This window comes from Salvelinus fontinalis, chromosome 21, assembly GCF_029448725.1.
Source record: "Salvelinus fontinalis isolate EN_2023a chromosome 21, ASM2944872v1, whole genome shotgun sequence".
Lineage (NCBI taxonomy): Eukaryota > Metazoa > Chordata > Actinopteri > Salmoniformes > Salmonidae > Salvelinus > Salvelinus fontinalis.
In genome coordinates, this window is record NC_074685.1 from 45,134,722 (window position 1) to 45,161,635 (window position 26,914).

Below are 26,914 nucleotides of genomic sequence, written 5' to 3' on the forward strand. Positions count from 1 at the left end.
GGGGGGGCTAGGGGTCCTTTACGTGGGGGGGCTAGGGGTCCTTTACGTGGGGGGGCTAGGGGTCCTTTACGTGGGGGGGCTAGGAGTCCTTTACGTGGGGAGCTAGGGGTCCTTTACGTGGGGGGGCTAGGGGTTCTTTAGGTGGGGGGGGGGGGGGGGGGCGCTAGGGGTTCTTTAGGTGGGGGGGGGGCGCTAGGGGTCCTTTAGGTGGGGGGGCTAGGGGTCCTCTAGGTGTGGGAGCTAGGGGTCCTTTTGGTGGGGGGGAGCTAGGGGTCCTTTAGGTGGGGGGGCTAGGGGTCCTTTACGTGGGGGGGCTAGGGGTCCTTTACGTGGGGGGGCTAGGGGTCCTTTACGTGGGGGGGCTAGGGGTCCTTTACGTGGGGGGGCTAGGGGTCCTTTACGTGGGGGGGCTAGGAGTCCTTTACGTGGGGGGGCTAGGAGTCCTTTACGTGGGGGGGCTAGGGGTCCTTTACGTGGGGGGGCTAGGGGTTCTTTAGGTGGGGGGGGGGGGGGGCGCTAGGGGTTCTTTAGGTGGGGGGGGGGCGCTAGGGGTCCTTTAGGTGGGGGGGCGCTAGGGGTCCTTTAGGTTGGGGGGCGCTAGGGGTCCTTTAGGTGGGGGGGCGCTAGGGGTCCTTTAGGTGGGGGGGCGCTAGGGGTCCTTTAGGTGGGGGGGGCGCTAGGGGTCCTTTAGGTGGGGGGGGCGCTAGGGGTCCTTTAGGTGGGGGGGGCGCTAGGGGTCCTTTAGGTGGGGGGCGCTAGGGGTCCTTTAGGTGGGGGGGGCTAGGGGTCCTTTAGGTGGGGGGGGCTAGGGGTCCTTTACGTGGTGGGGGGGGCTAGGGGTCCTTTACGTGGTGGGGGGGGCTAGGGGTCCTTTAGGTGGGGGGGGGGCTAGGGGTCCTTTAGGTGGGGGGTGGGGGGCTAGGGGTCCTTTAGGTGGGGGGGGGGGGGCTAGGGGTCCTTTAGGTGGGGGGGGGGGGGGGGGCTAGGGGTCCTTTAGGTCGGGGGGCTAGGGGCCCTCTAGGTGGGGGGGGGGGCTATGGGCCCTCTCATCATAGAGCCACACATCAGAGGGTTCTGACCTGACACTGGGTTTCTCTGAGGGAGAGCGAGCTCTTCACCTTGTGGTCGTCCATGCTCCTCACTGGCATTTTAGTCAATAGGGGGCAGCTGGCATTTCTAACCTGCCGTTTCAGCTTAGTGGTACAACAGACCATTTTCCATGACACAACCCTTACCAATCCAAGCTAAAAGGGCCTTTATTGTAAGCTGTTCACAATTTTCAACACCACAGGTAAGTTTGAACATTTTAAGAGTTTGATTTTAAAACACGTTTTACAAGTTGTGGTATACATATTGCAGCATGTTATAAATGTTGAAGTCGTCACAAGATGTGGAAATACAGGTATAAACGGTGACGGTGTAACTTGCCCAAAGTGCGTACAGTCTGTTCTGCGCTAGAGCAACTACTCCTTATGTGCTCCGCCTTTTTCTCGCCTGCCGGTTTGCCAGTCTTGCCAAAAAACACTGACGTTAATCAACTTCTGACTGATAGAGGAAAAAATCCCGGGGCCATTAATATCGCAGACAGGTAAATGCTCGATGCCTCCAAGTCTGATCCTCTCCACTCACACACCATTTTGCGACATTGCAAGAGTGATCAGTATGCGGGCAGTTTAAAGCGGCCACTTAATCACTTCTTTCAATTAGCCAGTAGTACTTCTCTGAACGGCTGCCAATGGAGAGAAAAGAGCCATGTCAGCCACCTCGTGACTGAGGAGTTAGCCCAGCAGAGACAAGCGGTGGGAGCCCCTGGAAGCCATCTATGCTAATCACAGCTAGTTAGCCCTGTTCAATGTGGATGGCTCGGAGAATGAATCAGTCACTCATTGTGTCTTTTGTATTCTGTTGCTGGCATTGGCAGATGATATGATATAACCCTGGTCTGCAGTATCTTGTCTCATTCTCTAATCACATTGGGCCTACTGACACACACACAGACAGATCTGATTGGGTGGCTAAGGTTAGCAACACATGAGCACATCTGATATGACAACATACTGGGTTATCAGCTTTGACATGCTTCCTGTCTGTGGCCTCCTTGTTGTACATAACCAAGTTCTTGTCTGTGCCACAGTTTCTGCTTTAGCTGTACTCTGGTGAATTGGGTTAACTCTGTATGCAGATGAATTCCTGGGGTGATTTTTATTCATGTAATGTCTCCATTTGCTGCTTCCTATTTATTAGAGTCGCACAATGGCGACTTGAAATAACGGTCTGTCCAGTCTTTCTCACATAAAGTCTCTCAGGCTAGGGTACAACAGAGAAATAATTAGTATACTTCAGTTTTTGCTGGGTATTACTCAGTTTTTCAGTGTAATGTGAAGGATTTTAACCTAATCACCTTCAAGTCTGATGAAGATGTTTGTACCCACCTACCCAGTGGGAATAAGTGGTTGTGATGACATTTTCAACCACTTTTGCCCACTAGGTATTCGGCAGGGGTTGGTAGTGGTGGCCTGAGGAACCCTGATCTAATGGAATGCGGATTGAAACTCCTTTACAGACTTCCTATGAAAAATGAATGGATGTACAAAAAATTCTCGCAGTACATGTTTTGTTGCGGCACTAGCAAGGCCCTTTCCTAAACCAGCATGTCCCTGCTACTCCGTCCACTAATTCGGCATCTATTTACAGTGATTAGATGGTTGCTTTCAGCTAGCTCATTTTGATGCTAATTAGGTTTTGGGGGCTAACGTTTGCGGTCGAGCAGTTTGATATTACTAACGTGTATTTGCAGTGTTATTCTATTCTCTGGGCAAAATGTGTGATTGACCTCTACTGTAATAAAAATCCTCTGAAATCCTCTCGATGTTCCTCTAAGCTCTACAAGGTTGTGTGACTTGGTCTCTGGCTTCTCTACCTAGCTAAATATTAGGCTCTTACCTTAAACCTATCATGAGATACATTTTGATTGTCATAGTTACATGGTTTGCAACTCATTATCATACCAGTGTACAGTGTGCTCTGTGTGGCTACTACAATGTACAGTAGGAACAAGATGCAGGCAGGAACTGTATACAGTATGTAAATAAGCAAGGTAAAGGGAAAGACTTCATGTTGCATCAGGAATGTCTCTTTGTACAGTGTGTTTATTCATTACATTTGTTTTGCCTGGACTATTATTAACTCACCTTGACTGTATTGTTACCTCAACACTTCCATTTTGGAGCCAGTTCTCTCTGGTTTCAAGGAGTCCTACTGTTTTGCGAGGGCATTTTTGGCACCATGAGTGATGATCTCCATACTGTGCAGTGTGGTAATGGAATTGCCTACTGAGAGGGTGTACAGTGGCCAGATTCCCAAGGGTAACAATCGTGACTGTGGATAACCTTGACATGCACAGACAGATGCACCCTGTGTGTGCCCGTGGTATTCCCAGACTGTTTCCTTTATTACAAGGGTACACAATAACAGCAAGAACAAATGTCAGAGGATGTCTTAAACAAGATTAAAAAGCCAGTCGACTAGAATCCCTGGATTGGATCTCAGCCAGAGCTGCCATTTTGTCCATTGTGTCATGTCCCTTCAATGAATAAACATTGGCATATATTCTCCCCATTAGTTCATAATGATTATACAGGCCTTGGTTCGACACGCTATTGATTTGGGTGCTTATGTCTGCATAGTTTCCCCTCAAGTTTCACCATTTAACTAGCCCTTTTCTTACAACTTGAAAGCTCAGGCCATCACTAGCCCATCCCCGGTCACCCTCCTCTGCGTTAGCAGGGGCTTTTCATTTGTTTACCTTTCTAAAGGAAGTCATTTCTCAGTGTTTCCAGGGACATAATGACCCTCATTAGCCAATTGTAGCGGGAAATTGACGAGGCTTGATCAGAGACGGCGTAGCATTGGAAGGTCACACAATGTGAAAAGCATGTTGGTCTCCTCAGATAGTTTGAATATTTTAATAAAATTTGTCCTCTTCACCAAAAATCTTCATAACATTAGGTTTTGACATTTTGTCGAGATATTCTCTCTTTTTCAGACTTTTTCCACACTTCAGGTAGGAGTGATGGTCCCATACTGTGCCATCTGACTCATCAAAAGTTGGAATGGGTTCAAAACAAAATTGCCCTTAAAAAATATACTGCCCTTAAAAAGGCTGTTTTGAACATCCACGAAATGTATGGATATTGATTTAAATGAACACAGCTTTTTAATCTGGACAGATGGTTGGAACGAGGGTAGGGGGAAAATGGGCTCAGTGTTATAAAGTGGTGAGTGAGCTGACATTGCAGTTGGCGGAGAATGGCTTGGATTCGGCTGGCAGAATTAACTTCTTACGGCTGAAATCCCGTTAACGGGATCGATTTGACAACAGCCAGCGAAAGTGCAGGGTGCCAAATTCAAACAACAGAACTCTCATAATTAAAATTCCTCAAACATACAAGTATTATACACCATTTTAAAGATAAACTTGTTGTTAATCCCAACATAGTGTCCGATTTCAAAAAGGCTTTACGACGAAAGCATACCGCGATTTATATTAGGTCAGCACCTAGTCACAAAAAAACACAGCCATTTTCCAGCCAAAGAGAGGAGTCACAAAAAGCAGAAAAATACGAGAGAAAATGAATCACTAACCTTTGATGATCTTCATCAGATGGCACTCATAGGACTTCATGTTACACAATACATGTATGTTTTGTTCGATAAAGTTAATATTTATATCTAAAAATCTCAGTTTACATTGGCGCATTATGTTCAGTAATGTTTTGCCTCCAAAACATCCGGTGATTTTGCAGAGAGCCACATCAATTTACAGGAATACTCATCATAAACGTTGATGAAAGATACAAGTGTTATGCATAGAATTAAAGATATACTTCTCCTTAATGCAACCGCTGTGTCAGATTTCAAAAAAGCTTTACGGCAAAAGCACACCATGCGATAATCTGAGTACAGCGCTCAGCCACCAAACAGATACCCGCCATGTTGTGGAGTTAACAAAAGTCAGAAATAACATTATACATATTCACTTACCTTTGATCTTCATCGGAATGCACTCCCAGGAATCCCAGTTCCACAATAAATGTTTGTTTTGTTCGATAACGTCCATAATTTGTCCAAATACCTCCTTTTTGTTTCCGCGTTTTAGTCCAGTAATCCAAATGCACAAGGCGTGAGTACTAAGTCCAGACAAAGTCAAAAAAGTTCTATTACAGTTCGTGGAAACATGTCAAACGATGTATAGAATCAATCTTTGGGATGTTTTTATCATAAATCTTCAATAATGTGTCAACCGGACAATTCCTTTGTCTTTAGAAATGAAAAGGAACAGCGCTCGTGCTCACGCGCACGACTAAACTCGAGGCTTTCAGCCAGACCCCTGATTCAAACAGCTCTTATTTGCTCCCCTTTCACAGTAGAAGACTGAAACAATGTTCTAAAGACTGTTGACATCTAGTGGAAGCCGTAGGAAGTGCAATCGGACCAAATTTACACTATATTGGCTAGGCAATCACTTGAAAAACTACAAACCTCAGATTTCCCACTTCCTGGTTGGATTTTTCTTAGGTTTTTGCCTGCCATATGAGTTCTGTTATACTCACAGACATCATTCAAACAGTTCTAGAAACTTCAGTGTTTTCCATCCAAATCTACTACTACTATGCATATCTTAGCTTCTGGGCCTGAGTAACAGGCAGTTTACTTTGGGCACACTTTTCATCCGGACATGAAAATAGTGCCCCCAAGCCATACGAAGTTAAACTGTTACAGACATCATTAGCCTTGGCCATTTTAATATTTAGGGCCCAGGTATAAATCTGTCATCAGATGCTATTTTTCTTCTCTGGATGTATATTCTATAAACAGATTCTGCTGACAGCTTCAACCGATCCCCATGAAGTGTTCCCCTGTATCGGCAGATGCATAATTCAAATCAAATTGAATTAGTCACATGCGCCGAATACAACAGGTGTAGACCTTACACTGAAATGCTTACTTACGAGCTCCTAACCAACAATGCAATTTAAAATAAAAAATATGGATAAGAAATAAAGTAACAAGTAATTAAAGAGTAGCAGTAAAATAACAATAGCGAGACTATATACAGGGGGGTAGCGGGACAGAGTCAATGTGTGGAGGCACCGGTTAGTCGAGGTATTTGAGGTAATATATACATGTAGGTAGAGTTATTAAAGTGACTATGCATAGATGACAACAGAGAATGGCAGCGGTGTAAAATCCAATGGGTAGCCATTGGATTAGATGTTCAGGAGTCTTATGGCTTTGGGGTAGAAGCTGTTTAGAAGCCTCTTGGACCTAGACTTGGCACTCCGGTACTGCTTGCCGTGCGGTAGCAGAGAGAACAGTCTATGAATAGGGTGGCTGGAGTCTTCGACAATTTTTAGGGCCTTCCTCTGACACCGCCTTGTATAGAGGTCCCGGATGGCAGGCAGCTTTGCCCCAGTGATGTACTGGGCCATATGCACTATCCTCTGTGGTGCCTTGCGGTCGGAAGCCGAGCAGTTGCCATACCAGGCAGTGATGCAACCAGTCAGGATACTCTCGATGGTGCAGCTGTAGAACCATTTGAGGATGAGGACCCATGCCAAATCTTTTGTCTGATTGGGGAATATGTTTTGTCGTGCCATCTTCATGACTGTCTTGGTGTGTTTGGACCATGATAGTTTTTTGATGATGTGGACACCAAGGAACTTGAAGCTCTCAACCTGCTCCACTACAGCCCCGTCGATGAGAATGGGGGTGTCCTTGGTCCTCTTTTTCCTATAGTTATTGCCCGGCCATGTGCATTCATGCCCAATTTGAAAATAAAACAACTCGAAATACTCATGGAGACATTTTCTTATGTTCGTAGAAGGCAATGTGATGCCGATAAACCCATTTAAATGACTGGGGAGCTTGTGTATAGAGTGTGACTCTTATTTTATAGCCTACAGTTTACTCTTCATTAGTCAGCACCTCTACTATCTGTTTTTGGATGTATGCCAGCTCATGCCTTTCACTTGACATTTCTGTGAAACAATATGTGTGTGTCATGTCACACAATGTGTTATCCAGGCCTGCTATATTCTCATTGTGCTGGATAGGATGTTTCTAAAGCCTTGTCACTCCTCTCCTTCCAAGCAGCAGTTTACTCATACAACGTGTCAATATGGTGAGGGATTGTTGTTTTCAACAACAGGAACATCTGTGGTCAGGTTAGCGGCGTTACATGCTATAAGACCGGTCTGGAGCACATGGCCGGGCAATAAGCAGATGTTGGCTGTGTGGAGGGATAGTATGTCAAATAAACCCACGTCAGTCATCCAAGGATAAGGCCTTTCTGCCAAGAAAACAGACAATGTCATGTCAATGGTATTTGGTCATGACGCCATTAACAAAAATACCAAACACATGTCATGTTGTTTTCATAAGCCCAGTATCTACATGGCTCTCGTTTCAAATACAGTGCATGAATTAAAAACGTCTAGACATCTATGACTGTCTGGTGGATGTAACGCTCATCCCATTGGAGTGACCGTCCGGTTGTGGTCAGGGAAACTTCTCGATGACAGGATTCCTTTCCTGTAATTCCGCCTTGCTAGGATCATTGTAAATTGTTTTCGATGTGTTACGTTTCACAGGAGATATGAGGTTATTCTCTTCAATTTAATTTGTAATCCTTTCGATTACACTTTAACAGGAAAAACAAACTGCTAGTACTATGATTATTTTTCTGAGTAGAAGAGGCTTCCATTTGGTAATTGGTTTGAATAGGCCTAAATGAGTAGAGTTTGACTTGGTCAGGGATATGAGGCTCTAGGATCTCTACATAGGCACACTGTTGGTCTTGTACTCTTGGCTCTCTCTCTCTCTGGGAATTGTGTGTGTGTGTCTCTCTCAGGGAATGGCTATGGAAGCCTGACCTGTTCACCGGACGTGCTACCTGTCCCAGACCTGCTATTTTCAACTCTCTAGAGACAGGAGCGGTAGAGATACTCATAATGATCGGCTATGAACGCCAACTGACTTTTACTCCTGAGGTGCTGACTTGCTGTACCCTCGACAACTACTGTGATTATTATTATTTGACCATGCTGGTCATTTATGAACATTTGAACATCTTGGCCCATGTTCTGTTATAATCTTCACCCGGCACAGCCAGAAGAGGACTGGCCACCCCTCATAGCCTGGTTCCTCTCTAGGTTTCTTCCTAGGTTTTGGCCTTTCTCGGGAGTTTTTCCTAGCCACCGTGCTTCTACACCTGCATTGCTTGCTGTTTGGGGTTTTAGGCTGGGTTTCTGTACAGCACTTTGAGATATCCGCTGATGTAAGAAGGGCTATATAAATACATTTGAATTGAATGGCGTGTGTGTGTCTTTCTCAGGGAATGGCGTGTGTGTCTCTCAGGGAATGGCGTGTGTGTGTGTCTCTCAGGGAATGGCGTGTGTGTGTGTCTCTCAGGGAATGGCGTGTGTGTGTGTGTCTCTCAGGGAATGGTGTGTGTGTGTGTGTGTGTGTGTGTGTCTCGGGGAATGGTGTGTGTGTGTGTGTCTTGGGGAATGGTGTGTGTGTCTCGGGGAATGGTGTGTGTGTGTGTCTCGGGGAATGGTGTGTGTGTCTGTTGTGTAGCAGGGAAGGTGAAGAGGGAGACATCTCCTTTTAATAGCACAGATCTAGATGGAACAAAGGTGCTGACTAGAATGTGTTTAGCTTTCTTGTTTTTATCTATTTTCTCCATCTGTGCCTGTAGGATGGCTTTGAAGCTTTTACAATCCCCTCGGGCATTTCTCCCCACATCTCATCCTCTGTTAATGTGTTACCATGATGACTTATATCCAGCAGTTTATTATGTCTTCTGGCTTGTCTTTCTCTTTTCCGTCTGTCCTCTTTTTCCTGTCTTTTTCCTCTGTCCTCTCTCCTCGTTTCTCTTTCTCACTCTTAATGTGACAACGGGCACTTTTTTCCCCATTCACACACAATTGCGTAGTCAAAGCGGGTGGATTTGACTTTCTCTGCATTTCTCACTGAATGAGTAGACACATTTAAAAAAAAAATACATTTATTCTTATTGAACCTTTATTTAACGAGGCAAGTCAGTTAAGAACAAATTCTTATTTACAATGACGGCCAAACCCTGACGATGCTGGGCCAATTGTGCGCCGCCTATGGGACTTCCTCTCTTTGGCTTTTGAAATACCCCCTTAGACAGACCTAAGATGACTGAACACAACTGAATTTTCAGAATATGTGACAAAATGATAAAACCACAGGGATTAACAGTACCAGCACTGCTGTCCCCAACCGTGGTTTAAGAGCAGGCTGCGTAATCACACAGCATGCTGCCTGGACCAGTACTGTAATATACTAGTGGAGAACAGCGTGCTGCCTGGACCAGTACTGTAATATACTAGTGGAGAACAGCATGCTGCCTGGACCAGTACTGTAATATACTAGTGGAGAACAGCGTGCTGCCTGGACCAGTACTGTAATGTACTAGTGGAGAACAGCATGCTGCCTGGACCAGTACTGTAATATACTAGTGGAGAACAGCGTGCTGCCTGGACCAGTACTGTAATATACTAGTGGAGAACAGCATGCTGCCTGGACCAGTACTGTAATATACTAGTGGAGAACAGCGTGCTGCCTGGACCAGTACTGTAATATACTAGTGGAGAACAGCGTGCTGCCTGGACCAGTACTGTAATATACTAGTGGAGAACAGCGTGCTGCCTGGACCAGTACTGTAATATACTAGTGGAGAATAGCGTGCTGCCTGGACCAGTACTGTAATATACTAGTGGAGAATAGCGTGCTGCCTGGACCAGTACTGTAATATACTAGTGGAGAATAGCGTGCTGCCTGGACCAGTACTGTAATGTACTAGTGGAGAACAGTGTGCTGCCTGGACCAGTACTGTAATATACTAGTGGAGAACAGCGTGCTGCCTGGACCAGTACTGTAATGTACTAGTGGAGAACAGCGTGCTGCCTGGACCAGTACTGTAATGTACTAGTGGAGAACAGCGTGCTGCCTGGACCAGTACTGTAATGTACTAGTGGAGAACAGTGTGCTGCCTGGACCAGTACTGTAATATACTAGTGGAGAACAGCGTGCTGCCTGGACCAGTACTGTAATGTACTAGTGGAGAACAGTGTGCTGCCTGGACCAGTACTGTAATGTACTAGTGGAGAACAGCGTGCTGCCTGGACCAGTACTGTAATGTACTAGTGGAGAACAGCGTGCTGCCTGGACCAGTACTGTAATGTACTAGTGGAGAACAGCGTGCTGCCTGGACCAGTACTGTAATATACTAGTGGAGAACAGCGTGCTGCCTGGACCAGTACTGTAATATACTAGTGGAGAATAGCGTGCTGCCTGGACCAGTACTGTAATGTACTAGTGGAGAACAGCGTGCTGCCTGGACCAGTACTGTAATATACTAGTGGAGAATAGCGTGCTGCCTGGACCAGTACTGTAATGTACTAGTGGAGAACAGCGTGCTGCCTGGACCAGTACTGTAATATACTAGTGGAGAATAGCGTGCTGCCTGGACCAGTACTGTAATGTACTAGTGGAGAACAGCGTGCTGCCTGGACCAGTACTGTAATATACTAGTGGAGAATAGCGTGCTGCCTGGACCAGTACTGTAATATACTAGTGGAGAACAGCGTGCTGCCTGGACCAGTACTGTAATATACTAGTGGAGAACAGCGTGCTGCCTGGACCAGTACTGTAATATACTAGTGGAGAACAGCGTGCTGCCTGGACCAGTACTGTAATGTACTAGTGGAGAACAGTGTGCTGCCTGGACCAGTACTGTAATATACTAGTGGAGAACAGCGTGCTGCCTGGACCAGTACTGTAATATACTAGTGGAGAACAGCGTGCTGCCTGGACCAGACTGTAATGTACTAGTGGAGAACAGCATGCTGCCTGGACCAGTACTGTAATATACTAGTGGAGAACAGCGTGCTGCCTGGACCAGTACTGTAATATACTAGTGGAGAACAGCATGCTGCCTGGACCAGTACTGTAATATACTAGTGGAGAATAGCGTGCTGCCTGGACCAGTACTGTAATATACTAGTGGAGAACAGCGTGCTGCCTGGACCAGTACTGTAATGTACTAGTGGAGAACAGCATGCTGCCTGGACCAGTACTGTAATGTACTAGTGGAGAACAGTGTGCTGCCTGGACCAGTACTGTAATATACTAGTGGAGAACAGCGTGCTGCCTGGACCAGTACTGTAATATACTAGTGGAGAACAGCGTGCTGCCTGGACCAGTACTGTAATATACTAGTGGAGAACAGCATGCTGCCTGGACCAGTACTGTAATGTACTAGTGGAGAACAGTGTGCTGCCTGGACCAGTACTGTAATATACTAGTGGAGAATAGCGTGCTGCCTGGACCAGTACTGTAATATACTAGTGGAGAACAGTGTGCTGCCTGGACCAGTACTGTAATATACTAGTGGAGAACAGTGTGCTGCCTGGACCAGTACTGTAATATACTAGTGGAGAATAGCGTGCTGCCTGGACCAGTACTGTAATATACTAGTGGAGAACAGCGTGCTGCCTGGACCAGTACTGTAATATACTAGTGGAGAACAGCGTGCTGCCTGGACCAGTACTGTAATATACTAGTGGAGAACAGCGTGCTGCCTGGACCAGTACTGTAATATACTAGTGGAGAACAGCGTGCTGCCTGGACCAGTACTGTAATATACTAGTGGAGAACAGCGTGCTGCCTGGACCAGTACTGTAATATACTAGTGGAGAACAGCGTGCTGCCTGGACCAGTACTGTAATATACTAGTGGAGAACAGCGTGCTGCAGTCTGTCATGCCAAATGCCTCCCACTCTGTTCAATTTGGGAAAAGGGCTCTGAACTGGAGAAGAAGTACTTTACTGTACCTCCCTACACTGCATAATGAATTAGGATCCTGTTAGAGGCATACTGCTGCTGAAACTCTCCTTGTCCACTTCTTACCTGCACACGTCTCTTCTCTCCTTGTATCACGTCGCAGGGAGAAGAAGAAACGTGTGAGAACGGCAAACGTTTTCAGCTAAATGTGCATTTCCTCTTGGCGTTTGCTCAAAGTTGATATATTATACTGAAAGCAAACGAGTTCATTTCAATCAGTCTGCCAGTCTGAAGGAGGACATTTGGCTCGTCTCGCATTCACTAAAGCCAATTAGTGTCCGTAGAGAATTGGGGCTGCTCTTAAAAGGAATGGTTGGTATTTGATGTATTTCACAAGGCCAGTGTGTGTTACTGTGCTTTTCCCCCTCCACATGAAAGCAGGCCATGGAGACCACCATCTCCTTATCTTTCCACTGACAGTAACAGTCTTTGATCAGACAATGAGACGCTAATGAGAAATTGCACCCCAGATTAGATAACGGCAAGATACACAAGCCCTTATGCAACTTTCTGACAACTAGATGAAGTCCATAAATCATTATATATGACATGGAGGCACAAGTATCAATATTGCTTTTAACTTTCCAAGAAACGGCAGCTCACTCCCAAATTCTCTGTAGTCACTTATTCATGCCACACCCGGTATTGTTTCCTCTCTAACTGTAAAATGAAAAGTGTTTCCCAGCTCGTTTTTCTCGTTATTTGCATTTTATTTGATAAAGAATGCCCTTTTTTAAATTTTGACGCGTTGGCTCTCAAGGTTGTCTTTTGGTGTTATGTCTCTTCTATCACCACTGTAGTTAATTTATATTCTGATGTTTGATGATCGAAAAGGGGAAAAACAGAAAATGTAGCTATTATCTTATAGATCAGTCAAGAAAGCGTGTAAATAACAGAGGAAAAAAACCCACTGTGGCTTTCAAGTTAAAATCTCTTTGAGAGCAACAACTGAGGCAAACAATGTACTTACAGAGGAAGTTGCACAATCCTTTTACTTTATGTGCCTCCAATTTTACAACAGTGGGCTGCACACACCACATGGGAACACTCGCACAAACCTACTCTGTAGAGCACATGTATTTATCCTCTTCACGTACTGTTCAGCTTCTAAAAGAAGCATATTCAATGACTAATGGAACTACTTTCACTCCTTCCCTAGAGAACCCCTGGCCAGAAGTAAAATGTTTAATTATCTAGGTATTGAATTATCATTCAATAACATTTCTACAACATACAAAGGAAATTTTGCAGCGTCATCTTCACAGCCCAATCAGCCAGCCCAAGAAAAACAGTGCCATTGCCACCCGTCCCTTTCCTCTCCTCTCTCAGGCAGAGCTCAATAGATAATCACTAGTCTGCTGTAGCCTGCCACTTTGAGAGTGTCACAGAGGAGCTGTCCCAAAGAGCAGTGCTGAACCTCTCCTCCGCCTCCTTCTCTCCCCGTCCTTAAAGACCACAGTAAACAATGAGACTGTGCATGCAGCACTAACGATACTGGAGCTCCCTCTCCTCCATTGAATGACTGACTTCCTGCTCATAGTTCCATTATAGGCACAATTTGGATGGGGCACAGAGGTATTTTAACCAGGAGACGAATGAGCCTCTACCGCGGGCACCAGGCTGGCGTACAGGGGGAGGCGAGGAGAGCGAGCCAGGGCACTAATGCACAACCAGCTTCTCCTTTATTCTACCCCCTGTAAATGACTCAAGTGCTCCTTTTTTTAAATATCACATAGGAGCCAGGGCTGGTACTATCCGGTGGCCATTTTCTACTTTTCGAAGCCTTCCATATATTCCACCCTGAATGACTTGACAGACATTGAGGAGAGTTTAGCTACAGCATAATCTCTGTGTTGTCTCGTCCCTGCCAGTGATACAGAGCTCTGACAGGATGAAAATTGCCCTCTATTTAAAAGCCCCTCATTGTTGGAGCGTCAGCAGAGATGGAAGCATTATTGAATTCTAGCCTGCCTCCTCTTAGACCTCTACCTGTATTTGTTAATAAAGTTGTGCTTGGCTGTTTTTGGCAAGAAAAAGCACATTCTCATCTCCTAATGCACTGGTAACCTTCTGCCTGCCAATAGGCAGTTACTCTGGCTGGCTTTGAAGTGTACGCTGGGATTTTACTAGGTCAGGTCCCTCTGTCTCCTCTTCTCTGACATAAATAATGGATTGAACTTCCTGCAAACGACTGCATGTAAAAGGAAAAATTAATTTATTCCCATTTAGCCGGCAGAATAATTACCACAGGCGAGGGTGTCCGTTTTCATTTTAGATTAGAGGCACATTACTGATTTTCTGCACTTATTCGAAGAATAAACATCTCTTAGCGGTTACTTCTTGGATGAGAATTTTGCTTTCAAGTGTTTGATACACCAATGACCATTCCGTAAGGAGTTGGAGGATGAAAGATTCCACAGAATGTTACAAATATACCCTTTGGTCTTTTGATCAAATTCAGAAACCACATTTTAAAGTGGACTACCTTCTAGCCAACAGTGGATTAAACATTCAGTCTCTTCAACTATTTTGGATACACTGACCTAAAGAACACATGGACATTGTTGTGGTCTACCTTAGGATGATATCTGGCAATCCAAGAATAGTTGGCAACACCTTTTGGCTTAACCTTTGACCTTGACTAGGTTTACTATAATCTGACTCCAAAATGTGTACGACTGCAGTTCACTGCTACCCTTGAAATTATACTTGCTTTATGTCACATTTGAAATCTTTCCTCTGGTGTCTTTCATCCCGCTCATTTGATGCATGTTCTGTAGCCTCCCCCCCTTCCCTCTGTCATATGGTTTGTATCATCTTGAACGCAATTTGACACCATTGACAATTTTTGTGGTATTAGATGGTAAACTATCCCCTCCAAATGGAGTTTATTTCATAACGGCACCTGTGATATGATTCCATAGACATCGGTTGGTTTGCAGAGCTGTCTCCACGCCGACCGTTTCTCTGTTCTGTCTCCACGCCGACTGTTTCTCTGTTCTGTCTCCACGCCGACTGTTTCTCTGTTCTGTCTCCACGCCGACTGTTTCTCTGTTCTGTCTCCTCGCCGACTGTTTCTCTGTTCTGTCTCCACGCCGACTGTTTCTCTGTTCTGTCTCCTCGCCGACTGTTTCTCTGTTCTGTCTCCTCGCCGACTGTTTCTCTGTTCTGTCTCCACGCCGACTGTTTCTCTGTTCTGTCTCCACGCCGACTGTTTCTCTGTTCTGTCTCCACGCCGACTGTTTCTCTGTTCTGTCCTGTCAGTGACTCACCATGCATCATTCAAATCACTATGCCTTTATGGCATGCGTTTGGTCCTAGGTACGAGGTGCTATTGAATAAAAGATACCTCTAATGATGAAATGTGTGGTCCACTGTAGCTCAGTTGATAGAGCATAGTGCTTACAACGCCTGTTGTTTATTTATTATCAAGCATCTCTTCTTAAATAGCATAAATGTACTGTATAGAATCACATGATGAGAATATCCATTTGACAGGAAGCCACTGTACTGTCCTATAGATGCCATTACTGGTATTAATTCCTTTTGAAGATTGAAGAGGGTCATTTGTGTGTCAATAGGAAGTGTGTCATTGACCTGACCGTGGTCCTCTTCCTGGTTAAACTTCCCCCTCTTCCATTTGCTCTCTCTCAGACCGTTAGTCTTCGGATTGTCCTCCCAGCCTATTAGCACCGGGGGGGGGGGGGGGGCTTAACAGCTCACTGGGGGATTTCTCCACATCTATCTGTCGCTGCTCAGGACTGTTGGAAGATTGTGCTTAAAGCCAGACATGCAAAGTGTGGATTTTGTGAACAGTAATCCCAGCTCCTCGTGCATTGTGGCAGACGGGATTCGAGGGCCAAAGCCAATACGCCTGGGCCGTGTGACAAACTAGCCATAGGTGTAGTAAATGTAGAATGTATTGTGCCTTTCTGAGCTGTGCTCCCGAATGGTAAGAAGCTGATCTGTTGAACTGCTTCTCTGTCCCATGGATTAGCAAGATATTGTGCTTGCGATTTACTATTCAGCCTGTCCCAAACTGTTTAACTTAAAGTAAGGTGTGTGTGTGTGTGTGTATATAACTCAAAGTAAAGCATATGAAGAGATTGTCTATGTATATCTTGGTGTGGTAATACATGTATGAAGTAAACTAGTCCACTAAAGATTAGTGTTATGGTAATGAGTGGTCTGACTTCGTGGATGGGTATCACAGTTTTATCCGTCTGAAGGTACTGTAAGGAGTCCCTGTGGGAAGGGGCTCTTTTAGCGCTAATGACTTTGGGTTTAGGACTCCAGATTTAGTGGGGTTACATCCCAATCCCTTTTTTGTTTTGACTGGATTGTCCAAAGGTCAGAGGTCTAGCCTTTTTTCCCCACACAGACACGCTCCAAAGCTGAAAACAACATTAAGATGTGTTATATTGAATTTAGATAAAAGATCACAGCATTCCAGGCTGTGAAATTGGCCTCTAGTCTGAACAATGAAGTACGTTCAGCTATGACAAAACTGTATTCATAAAGAGTGTAACTAGATGGTGATGGACCCACGACTCCCTACTGGGTTATTTTAATGGAATGTGTCTTTCTTCTGGCTTTAACTCTGATTTTTAATTATTATATATACTTAAGACTTTTAATTACACTGGTAATGCTTTTGGAAACATGTAATAATAGTCTGTTCATTACACACTCATTTGGATTATGATTGGTGTGACTATGTATGTTTGAATAAAATTTAGATTTTCTCGCACTCTTGATACACCTCAAAGGAGTCAGTTCCTCGATGGTGCCTCAACGTTGTCTTAACGTTGTCCTTTATCCCCCTGAGTCAGGCTACAAAGCGTCGTAGCAGTAAATGTGATTTATTGAAAAATAAACAAAGTTTGGTAAATCAGGTGATTGGTATTATTTTCTTTGACAATGATTGAAATATTACTTCAGTAATTTTTTTCCTTTCATTCACTCCAATGAAGGAAGATTCTGAGAGGAGCCATAAAACAATAGCTCCGTTCCCTTGGGACGGATCAAATGTCTGTTTCACTGGCTACCACCCCTTGACAAAAAAAACACCCTTTTGTATTAACATAATCAATGGTCCAGGGAGAGAGCGCTGGAGGGAGGGAGGGAGGGAGAGAGAGGCCAGAGCCGTCTGTTTGCCTGTGATTCGTTGCCATTCCCCCTAATTGGATCAAGTACGAACTTGCTTAGCTGTGTGCTTTGTGTTCAGACTGGTAGCAGCCTGAGAAGAGTGCGTGGACAATAACTCAGAGTAGGAAGAGCCCTTGTAGAGAGGTAGAGAGAGAGAGAGCGAGGAGTGTAGTGGTGAGGAGGAAAGGGGGAGTGTCCTGAATTGTCTCTCCTTCCGCGATGTACGAGCGTGTTTCTCTCTCCACTAATTATCTGTTTCTCCGGCGCTGCTGAGAGGAAGGGCACCTGCTGCTCCCTGATGATTCAGCCCCTCTAGGCTGCTGCTTGAGCAGACAAACAGACCGACCGACAGACAGACGGCATGTTGCTCCTGCCACTGCAGTGCCGGTCTGCACTGTCCCATCTGTAGCCGCATCCTGCCAATAGCGTTTACACAGCAGCCGGCTCCACTCTTCAAGTCCTCAGGTGAGTGAGCGCACTACTGGTCCTGCCCAGGAAACTGAACCACGCAAGAGATCTAAGGGAAGAAGCCTCTTCGGTCTTCTACTTTTGTTGTAGCTCAGAATTTGATGTTTCTATTTCTGGACTTGTTTTCGTGTGTACACGTTTCCTGTGAGAACGCCGTGGGAGCAAACCTGTGAAGAAAAACACTTTTCCCCCCCGGTACGGAAGTCTTGTCGGTTTACTTCCCAGACGTTAACAAGGTTAGCCCACACTGCCGTGAAAGCATCCTCCATCTCCCACCCAACCCCCACCACTGTGATCTGATAATGGACAACACACTTTACGATACCAGCCAGCTGCCGTGCTCTTTGAGTTGAGTACAGGCGTCCAGAGATCCTTCGGTGTGAGAGAGAGAGAGAGAGCGAGCACGAGGGAGGATGACTGAAGGAGTGGAGGCGGTGGACTCCTCCGCCGGGCTGGTCGTCCTTCCCAAATCAGCATCCCCCACCCTTTCCTGCGCCGATCCAGGACAAGCCCCAGAGGAGGCGGAGTCTGCAGCAGGTGGTGAGGGTGGGGAGGAGGGTGTCGATGGAGAACCAGCAAGGCCCCTGGGATTCTTGGGCTTGGCAGGGACCTGCTGTGTGTGCGTAGAGATGGAACAGGTGCGTGGTTGCCTGCGCTCAGAGAAGATCTGCATCCTCCCCATCCTGGCCTGCCTGCTCAGTCTGGCCCTCTGCACCGCCGGCCTCAAGTGGGTCTTTGTGGACAAAATCTTTGAGTACGAGCCGCCCACCCACCTGAGCCCAGATCGCAGAGGACAAGACCCCATCTATGCTGACCCCACAAGGGATCTGCCATTGTCATTTCCCCACCCCTCCCCCGTTCCTACGCCGACAAACACCACCACAGGACAGCCTGAGGTCATAGTAGAGGGAAAACCCACCGGAGTGACTCAATACACCCCTACCTCTGCATTGAGGTACCGTGCGGGCCCGGCCACGCAACCTGGGCCCCCTACCACCCCAAAACCAGTGAGCAAGGGAAAACCAACCGCCTACTCCCAAACTACTGTGGAATCTAATGACATTATTGTCCCAAAGTTCTGTAAGTACGCCACACTTTGTAATTCCTATTTATTTTAGTTTGCTCACAGTTGACTCTTGTCTTGAGTAAATACATTACGTTTGGTCTGTGTTGTATTGAACTGTGTCACTGACACATGTAAGAGCAGAAGATTTAGACAGTTACATTAGCCTTTGTACGTTTACTCTAGAAAGGATTCTGAACTTTGGTGTCGGATTAAGACAAACGCACACCTTTTAACTACAGTAAGCACCTGTCTTTTATTAAGGGACACACATAATGTAGTCCGATGGTGCACGTCAACTGTCGGTGTTGAATTCCAACAGCATATTGAGTACCGGCAGGCAGAAAGGAAATATCCATGTGATACTATTCAGTGAAATAGTACAGTGTACCCTACGGCAATACACAACCCAAAAAGGTCATTACCTCTACATGTTTTTAAAGCATTTAAAACGTGATGCTTTTCCTATTGTGCAACTCTATGCTGAGAATAATAGTGTCTGTTGCTTAGCCCTCTGTCTGAAAGCAGACATGCTGTGAAGTGTAGCGCTAGTAGCCGTGACTAAGCTTCCGAAGAATTACCAGCCTGTGTGTGTAAGTAACAGGAACTTCCTTTTCAAAACCACTCCAGGCAGTTAGTGCTAATAAGATAAAACATTAGTTGCTACTGCATAAACATGTCCCTTACCATAGATGTCCCTTACCATAGCTGTCCCAAACACCACATCCGATGCAGTATACCATCGTGATACCATGCTGGTTCTTATTTCCCATAGCATCTCACCAAACAGAATGCATACGTTCTCGTCTGCATATTTGAAATTAGCCCATGTTGACCAGGAAGTGAGCAGACAAAGGGGCCCCAATGCTACCCGCCTCATGATTTCCAGAAAATATGAAAAATCAATAGCTGATGATGCACGACTTCCTATAACTAAACGCTGCGGTGCAGTGGGACTTCCTCCTGCCAGGCCGGAGCTCCATTTCAAGGTCAGAGCCTGCTGGAGACTAATTGATTCCCCCTCTATCTCTGAGCCACAGAGAAAGACAATCCCAGTAATGCTATCTGACTGCTAAGCTGCTCTCTACCATGACTTTGCAAGCCTCCGAGTTATAACTAGTGGATTGCTGCCAGACTCTACCGGTACTTTTGTCCTCATGCAGCTTTATTCCCTGTTCCCCGTGAGATTTTCATTGAGGCTGTCCTCATTTCAGTCAGGTTGATGGTATTTATATTTGAGCTTTGGTGGTGTGGGTCTGAGTCTACGGGGTGGTGTGGGTCTGAGTCTACGGGGTGGTGTGGGTCTGAGTCTACGGGGTGGTGTGGGTCTGAGTCTACGGGGTGGTGTGGGTCTGAGTCTACGGGGTGGTGTGGGTCTGAGTCTACGGGGAGGGGGGGGGGGGGGGTCTGAGTCTACGGGGGGGTCTGGGGGGGTTGGGGGAGATGTTTGTAGTTCTTTGTGGCTTCCTTCCCTAGGTGCATTTCCTCATGCAAATTAGTCTCCAGAGTAATTAATTCACACTTGACGATTGTTCACTGATGTGCCTTGAGATCTAGAACTAGTGATGGTTGCCATACACAGCTGGCCAAATCCTAACTTGAGAAATATGCACGTAACTCAAATGTATTTTTTGGGGGAGGGGGGGGGGGGGGGGCTTATGCCTTGATGACAATAGATAACTCATTAGCATTGTAAATAAGAATTTGTTCTTAACTGACTTGCCAAGTTAAATAAAGGTTAAATAAAAAATGTAAAAATGCTTGTTCCACCACAGCGATGGCACATTTTAGAAATTGAAAGACCAATGTAGCGTGTCTGCTTCATATGCACACATTAGTAAAATCAAGGGCTGCTCTGAGGCAAGACACACTCCCCTTTTTAAGCTGCATGATCAATTGTTCGGGCTTTAAATTGGAAATGTGATCGCCTGCTTTGGTAATCTCAGACCTAATCAATACCAAGAAAGCAGGTCAGCTGTCCTACCAGGAAGCATGAGAAAAGTGATAGTGATTCGTATTTGCCTTCGACACATTGAGCAAATTAGAAAACGTGAAGGAAGCGAACGAATATGCTAATACGGATGCCATGTCAGTCTGTGGAGGTGTATCAAAGTTGTCTGCCAGACATTCCTAAATGACTGCATGTGTGTATGAGACCACCTACAACACACCTGTAATTGTTCTGCAAAACCTTTCACTGAAAAGAAAGTATTAATGACTCAATGTTTGATGTACATGGCATGCTCCGCTGGTTGACTCTACCGTTACAATACAATCGATGCTTCCTCTTATCTAATGTTCAAATGCACTTCCTTTCCCCAGTGGATGTTTCCTAATAGCAATCCGTTTGGGTTTGGGCTGAAATGTTTGGAACTACTCGTTTTTGTCTTCATCCCATTGTCACAATTCCCTTGCTAATTTGGTTTAGCCTTCTTAAAGTTAAAGTTACTTCTTCACTCGAGTTCTGTATAATTTAGTTATTTCTATTAAATATGACTTTTCTCAGTGGAACTCGGCTTCGGAGTGCATTCACGGAACAGAAGGGTCTCGGCCTCGCTTTGACAGATAACACCCATACGCACCCAGTGGTCCTTCCTGTTCTGTTATAGAAAGCCCCTTCAGCTATCTTCTCAACACAGTCTAATCAGGAAACAGTGTATTTACCGTAACACAGCAGAAAATGAATCTCAAGCCAAGCTAATGAGTTATTCCCCATAGAGGCCAGAACTCAGTAGGTATAGGACGCCATCTTGTTTTGAGAGAGCCAAATACAGACTTTTGCAGTATGTATTTTCTGTTCCCATTTCCACATGAATCATTGTGGCTCATAGAGAAGAGCTGATATACCACGACGTCCCCCTCCGTGATCAGAATGCTGAGCCTAACAGGCTCCTGTAGTGTTCACTGTTCGATACATACTGTTCTCAATGTATCCCACTGAGATTTAATGTTAATTAGAAACTAGGTGGTTTGAGACCTGGATGCTGATTGGCTGAAAGCCGTGGTATGTCAGACCGTATACCATGGGTATGACAACATTTATTTTTACTGCTCTAATTACGTTTTGTAACCAGTTTAAAATAGCAATAAGGCACCTCGGGGGTTTGTGGTATATTGCCAATATACCACGGCTAAGGCCTGTATCCAGGCACTTCGCATTGCGTCGTGCGTAAGAACAGCCCTTAGCCATTGTATATTGGCCGTATAGCACAAATAGGCATGGTTACATTACGTAATATAATGAATGTTAATGACATGAAGTGGAAGAACTGGAAGAGGGAGTGTGGAGAGGAAGAAGTGGGTCTAATAAAAAGTAGTTGCTTGTCATATGACCACTGTGAGATGGGGATTACTTTTCATAATTCAATGGCACCAGGGTATTAGTTAGTTTCCACTGAGCTAGTTTATAAGTTGGCCTAAGCTCAGCTCCATATCAACAAGCTTCATTACTTTACTGATCTGCTGAATAGCCACAATTCAGCCTTTTTATATTCAAAGTCTTTTATATTCAAAGTTACAATTCTTTTGACTACATGGGCACTTTAACCTGAGTGGAGTTTTGCAGTTTTTCTCGATTTCAAACAGAAATAGTGTTGGGTGCTGCCTCCCCGACATTGCTCTTCAGTCTTTGTGTTCTCTACAATGACCTTAAGATATGATGCTTGGCTGAAATTGGTGATGTTAGTCTTCCCTAACCTAGGCGGTGATTTGATTTGATTCTCCTTGACTTAAAATTGGATGTCAATAGCAAAACGTAGTATAAGTTTTAGTACGATGATAAACCAGTGGTACTGTGGTGAAGCTACACCTCACAGGACCATCCATCACATCTTTGTTCTCTAGTATTAGAGATTACCAGTGGTACTGGCAGCTTGCAAAAACAACAGTTATCCAGATCTACCTCTTACATTTGTCATTTAGCAGACATTCTTATCCAGAGCAATTGGGGTTAAGCGCTTTGCTCAAGGGCACATTGACAGATGTCTCACCTAGTCGGCTCGGAGATTCAAACCGGCAACCTTTCAGTTACTGGTTTATCGCCGTTAACCGCTAGGCTACCAGCCGCTGTCACACCATTATCATTATATCCCAAACATAGCAATTAGTGAGTTGTCAGCTCATACTGAATAAACAGTAAACGGCTTTCATTCTGTTGGCAATCCAGATGTCTCCATCTGAGATATCAATGGGCTCTTCCCACCATTTTAGAATGGAAACGTCACAGTTCCTATTGTGTCTCTGACACGTTATACTGTAATATTCTGGATGAGTGTCCTACTTAAATTATAAAGTGCTGAGGAGGAGTGGGAAAATGAGACAACTTATTGTATTCATAAAAGTTACTGAAAACAGAATAAATAACATCTTATATTTCTCACGTTTTATCTCTTCTCTGATGTTTTGATGAATAAATGATCTTAGATAAGTTCCATCAATGTTTCCTTCAGCCGGCCCTCTCCACGTTGCTCTCCACTCTCTGCTTTACTGTGCTCTTATCGTTAGGTGGCTCACATGGACGTAATGTCAATGTTTTTGCAAATTAAAGTCCCTCTTTATCAGCTTGGATACTCATCTAAAGACATATCCACAGTTGGGCGGCAGGTACCCTAGTGGTTAGAGCGTTGGGCCAGTAACCGAAAGTTTGCTGGATCGAATCCCTGAGCTGGCAAGGTAAAAATCTGTCATTCTGCCCCTGAACAAGGCAGTTAACCCATGGCCCCCGGTAGGCCGTCATTATAAATAAGAATTTGTTCTTAACTGACTTGCCTAGTTAAATAAATAAAAATAAACAGTGCATTGTGTTTAACGTAATTGGAATAATCAACCAAAGGAAACTTTTATCATAATTTTTTATAGTTGACTCTGAGGCTGACTATCTGCAGGGGTTCTCAAATTACTGTAAAGGTATATACCATATGCCAGAAATATACGATTTATTTCTTCTGTTTTCATTAAATTATATAAATACAATATGTAAAGTTGTCTCATTTTTCCACTCCCCAGAGATTTATAATTAAGTAGGACACTCATCAAGAATATTACACTGACTCATTTAGCGGAAATCCTCTTGCAGTCTATTGGTGAATCTCCACGAAAGCCTCTTCATTTATTCCTCAACAATGGGACATGTTTGTTAACATGCTAATCAGTGGCTCTGCACTGTGGTGACTGATTTTAAATGACATGCAAAAGGCTGATATTATTTCCTAGAGGAAGACCACTGGCTCGTATGGCATGCAGGGACAAGGTTTGGGTGTAGATCATCTTTTAAAAGATCTTGCAGTGGCCTGACAATAGCTCATCCCCCTCTCCTCAGGGGCCAGCAGCTCTCTCTCTCACTGGCCTATAAAGGCCTGCTTTGTATGTGTGGTCTTGCAGCAGCCATTCTCACCGCCACCAAGCCCCATCTGCAGAGCTAATTAGATGTCATGGCCAGGATGTATATTGTCTTGTGGGATGCCATGGGAATGCATTAGAAAGAGATGCATGTTGCCACTGACACAATCCCTCTGTCCCTTCAGCCGGAAGCCTCCATGACATCACAAGCTGAAGGTGTGACATATTCTACCATGTCTTAAGTGTGAATAAATTCTCCTGCCGCTGTGCAGACAGCAGTGTGCTTTCGACCAATGCAAATTGGCATGCCGAGAAAATGCAGTGATTCCTTTATGACTATGAAATTTGGTATAATAGCCAACCAGCAGATTGAGTCAATGTAAACCAACAGTGTCTTAATCAGTTTGCTTTTATCCATTTAATAGCCCTCTCTTTTGTATTTTATTTGATCTTTTATAAACAGTCAAAAACGTACACATATGGCCCTCTGTCTTTTTACAAGGGTGTTGAGCATTGTGTTTAATGGTCCAGTATACAACCAGGTATCGTGAGGGAGCATTTGAATGGGGTTCAGGGGTTAATGAATGAATTATTATAATGGCGAAAGGTCATCTGAGGCGACAGCATCTAATTTAGTTAGGCTAAAATGAAGTGACAGCTGGGCAGTTTTGCCATCGATGAAGGTACCGCTGCCATTTTCCATTCAAAATGGATGACTGTAATGGCTCTCTCTGTGCGTTCCTTCGCCCCATTAAGTGACTCAGCAAATACTAAAACAGCCTCTCTTCCAAGTCCTCCTCATTGAAATGCCTCTCCTGTGTCTGTCCATTTAGGAACCCTCCGGTTTGGATGACGTTGCTACAAATCAAATAAGCTACTCCCACTTCTGAATCACGGAAATTCTACTTCCGAAAAAGTGTAAATTCATTTTTTGAGGTTCTAGAACTTACAACGTTGGTTCCTTTCCGTGATTTAATACTTAATTGCTGATGAAAGTGCATCCGTTGTGCTGTTTATCAAACAAGGTCCATTACCTAATGATGTCCCATCTGGTTGGCCTCTACGCTGAACCTGAGGTAATACCAGAAATCCCCATCCTCAATCCTGAGTGCCTTTTTAGCTGACGGATAGAAAAGGCTCTCTGGATATTGCTCAGAGGTGTTGTGAAAATCTCATGCGGTGTCTACCCTAAATGATTAATACATAGGTCAGCTACAAGAGGGTTTAAAACCAACTGTCTACATAGAAACCAACTGTGTCTGGCAGGAAGACGTATTGTATTTAGGACAAATCTGTGAAAAGTTCTCACGACTGGATATTTTTTGGGGTTCAGCTGTCATGCAACTGTAAATATTAGATTCTGGGCTTTCCCCCAAGGCCTTTCCCCCCCACCCTCTGTTCAAGCTAATTAAATGGAAACACATTTCAGGTCTGTACCCAGACCTTATGATTTATCTCACCTATTTAGCACTACATGAACCAATGGTAAGACAAGGGCTTGGATGGGCATCTAGAGTCAATGGTCTTCAAATATACTCAATAACATAGCATCTGAAGGACTTCTGATTGTCACCAAATCCTTGACAATAAGAAATAGGATCTATCAGCTACTGTGATATGTCAGCAAAAAGACCATGGAAAACCTCCATCACTGTACCTTTGTCATAAACTTGGTTTCAGACTATAGTACTTGTATTTCCACCTTCAGTGTTGCCAGTAAGAGACAAATGGCTCAGGTGTGGAATGCAACCGTAAGCAATCTGGTTTGGATCCCTCCTCGTGCCAGACTGTCCTCTGGGATCTGACCGTAGTGGCTCCACTGGGTGTGGCCCTGTCACTAAGACCGATGGCCACACGTTGTTTAGCCCAGTTTCATTCTCAAGCCATTTTGTCGTATTGGACTCTGGCCAACAGCCCAGTGTATCATGTCAGTTTCATTATTGCCTCTTATGACAAAGTGAACATGTCCTTTCCCACCATAGTCTCCTTGCACATCCCCGTACATTGATACAGTTTTCACATGACTGCAGTGCTGTTAACTCCACACACTACTGAAGTGTTTTGGCAATCATAAAAAGCCCAGCTAACGATTTAGACTATGCTACTGTAACAATGTGTCTCACTGGGGCCTGTATGAAATGCACTCTGACAAGAAGATGACAAAATATCGCCGAGTTTGCATCCGTTGCAGAGCCACCATAAAAAATAAGACATTAAAATGCCAATAAATACCATGAGTAACATTATCGGTGATTATAGTGAGACGGTAAAACCACTAGGGTAGTTTATTACAGAGCTAAACTCCATCAGTCTCTCTCTCATCTATACCCTTGTCAGAGAAGCTGAGTGGATGAATCACTCAGTCTGTTTGTCTGAAAGACTCACACGCAGATTCAAGGCGTAAAATGGAAACTATCATTAGCTATGCTTGGCGGAACCTGTTGAGACGACGTGATGTTACAACGCCGAATTCTGACACACCGGTGAGTGGAGTTTAATGACAAGCCCTTTCTGTGTAATAGCCCACTGCTCACCGTAACAGTTGGCGTGTCCTTATTTGTGGGGGCAGGATAGCTGTGCAGACAGAGGACAAACTGTCCAAGGTTAGTACTGTGCCGTGTGTGATCCCTAGTCTTCCCACTCCTACTGTGCTCTGTTGGGCTCCTTCCCACCTTGTTGATGAGCTTTGCGCTAATTCCCCATACGAGTTGCCTCAGTGGCCACAACACCTGTGGAGAAGACACGGATATTAAGTCTCTCCGGTGCCGTTGTTGACCGTCTGACGACTCCTCTGGAGCACGGGCTCGTTATTCTCTTTCCTTTACAGTTGTGCATTTTCTTTTTATCTGTTAACTCCTTAACCTTCTTATTTTGAAGTGTGGATTCAGTATATAGCACATGTAATGAGTCAGAAGTTGCCTGTGAACACAAAAAGGCCTCAAGGAAATCCTTGAAGACACG

General features: G+C 44.9%; 1 protein-coding gene across 8 annotated transcripts in view; it reads left to right on the plus strand.

Moving 5' to 3' along the window:
- The window catches only part of nrg1 (neuregulin 1), a 159,750-nt gene that overhangs the window by 97,049 nt on the left and 35,787 nt on the right, over positions 1 to 26,914 (plus strand). For 2 of the 8 annotated variants that reach the window (XM_055875443.1, XM_055875444.1), the window contains exon 1: positions 17,101 to 18,633. The exons of 5 other annotated variants lie outside the window; for them this stretch is intronic. In XM_055875443.1, the coding sequence (XP_055731418.1) occupies positions 17,967 to 18,633 (667 nt within the window). In that variant the 5' untranslated portion in view covers positions 17,101 to 17,966. Of the gene's footprint in view, positions 1 to 17,100; positions 18,634 to 26,914 lie in introns of those variants that run through there. One more of the 8 variants, XM_055875442.1, reaches the window with a different exon arrangement.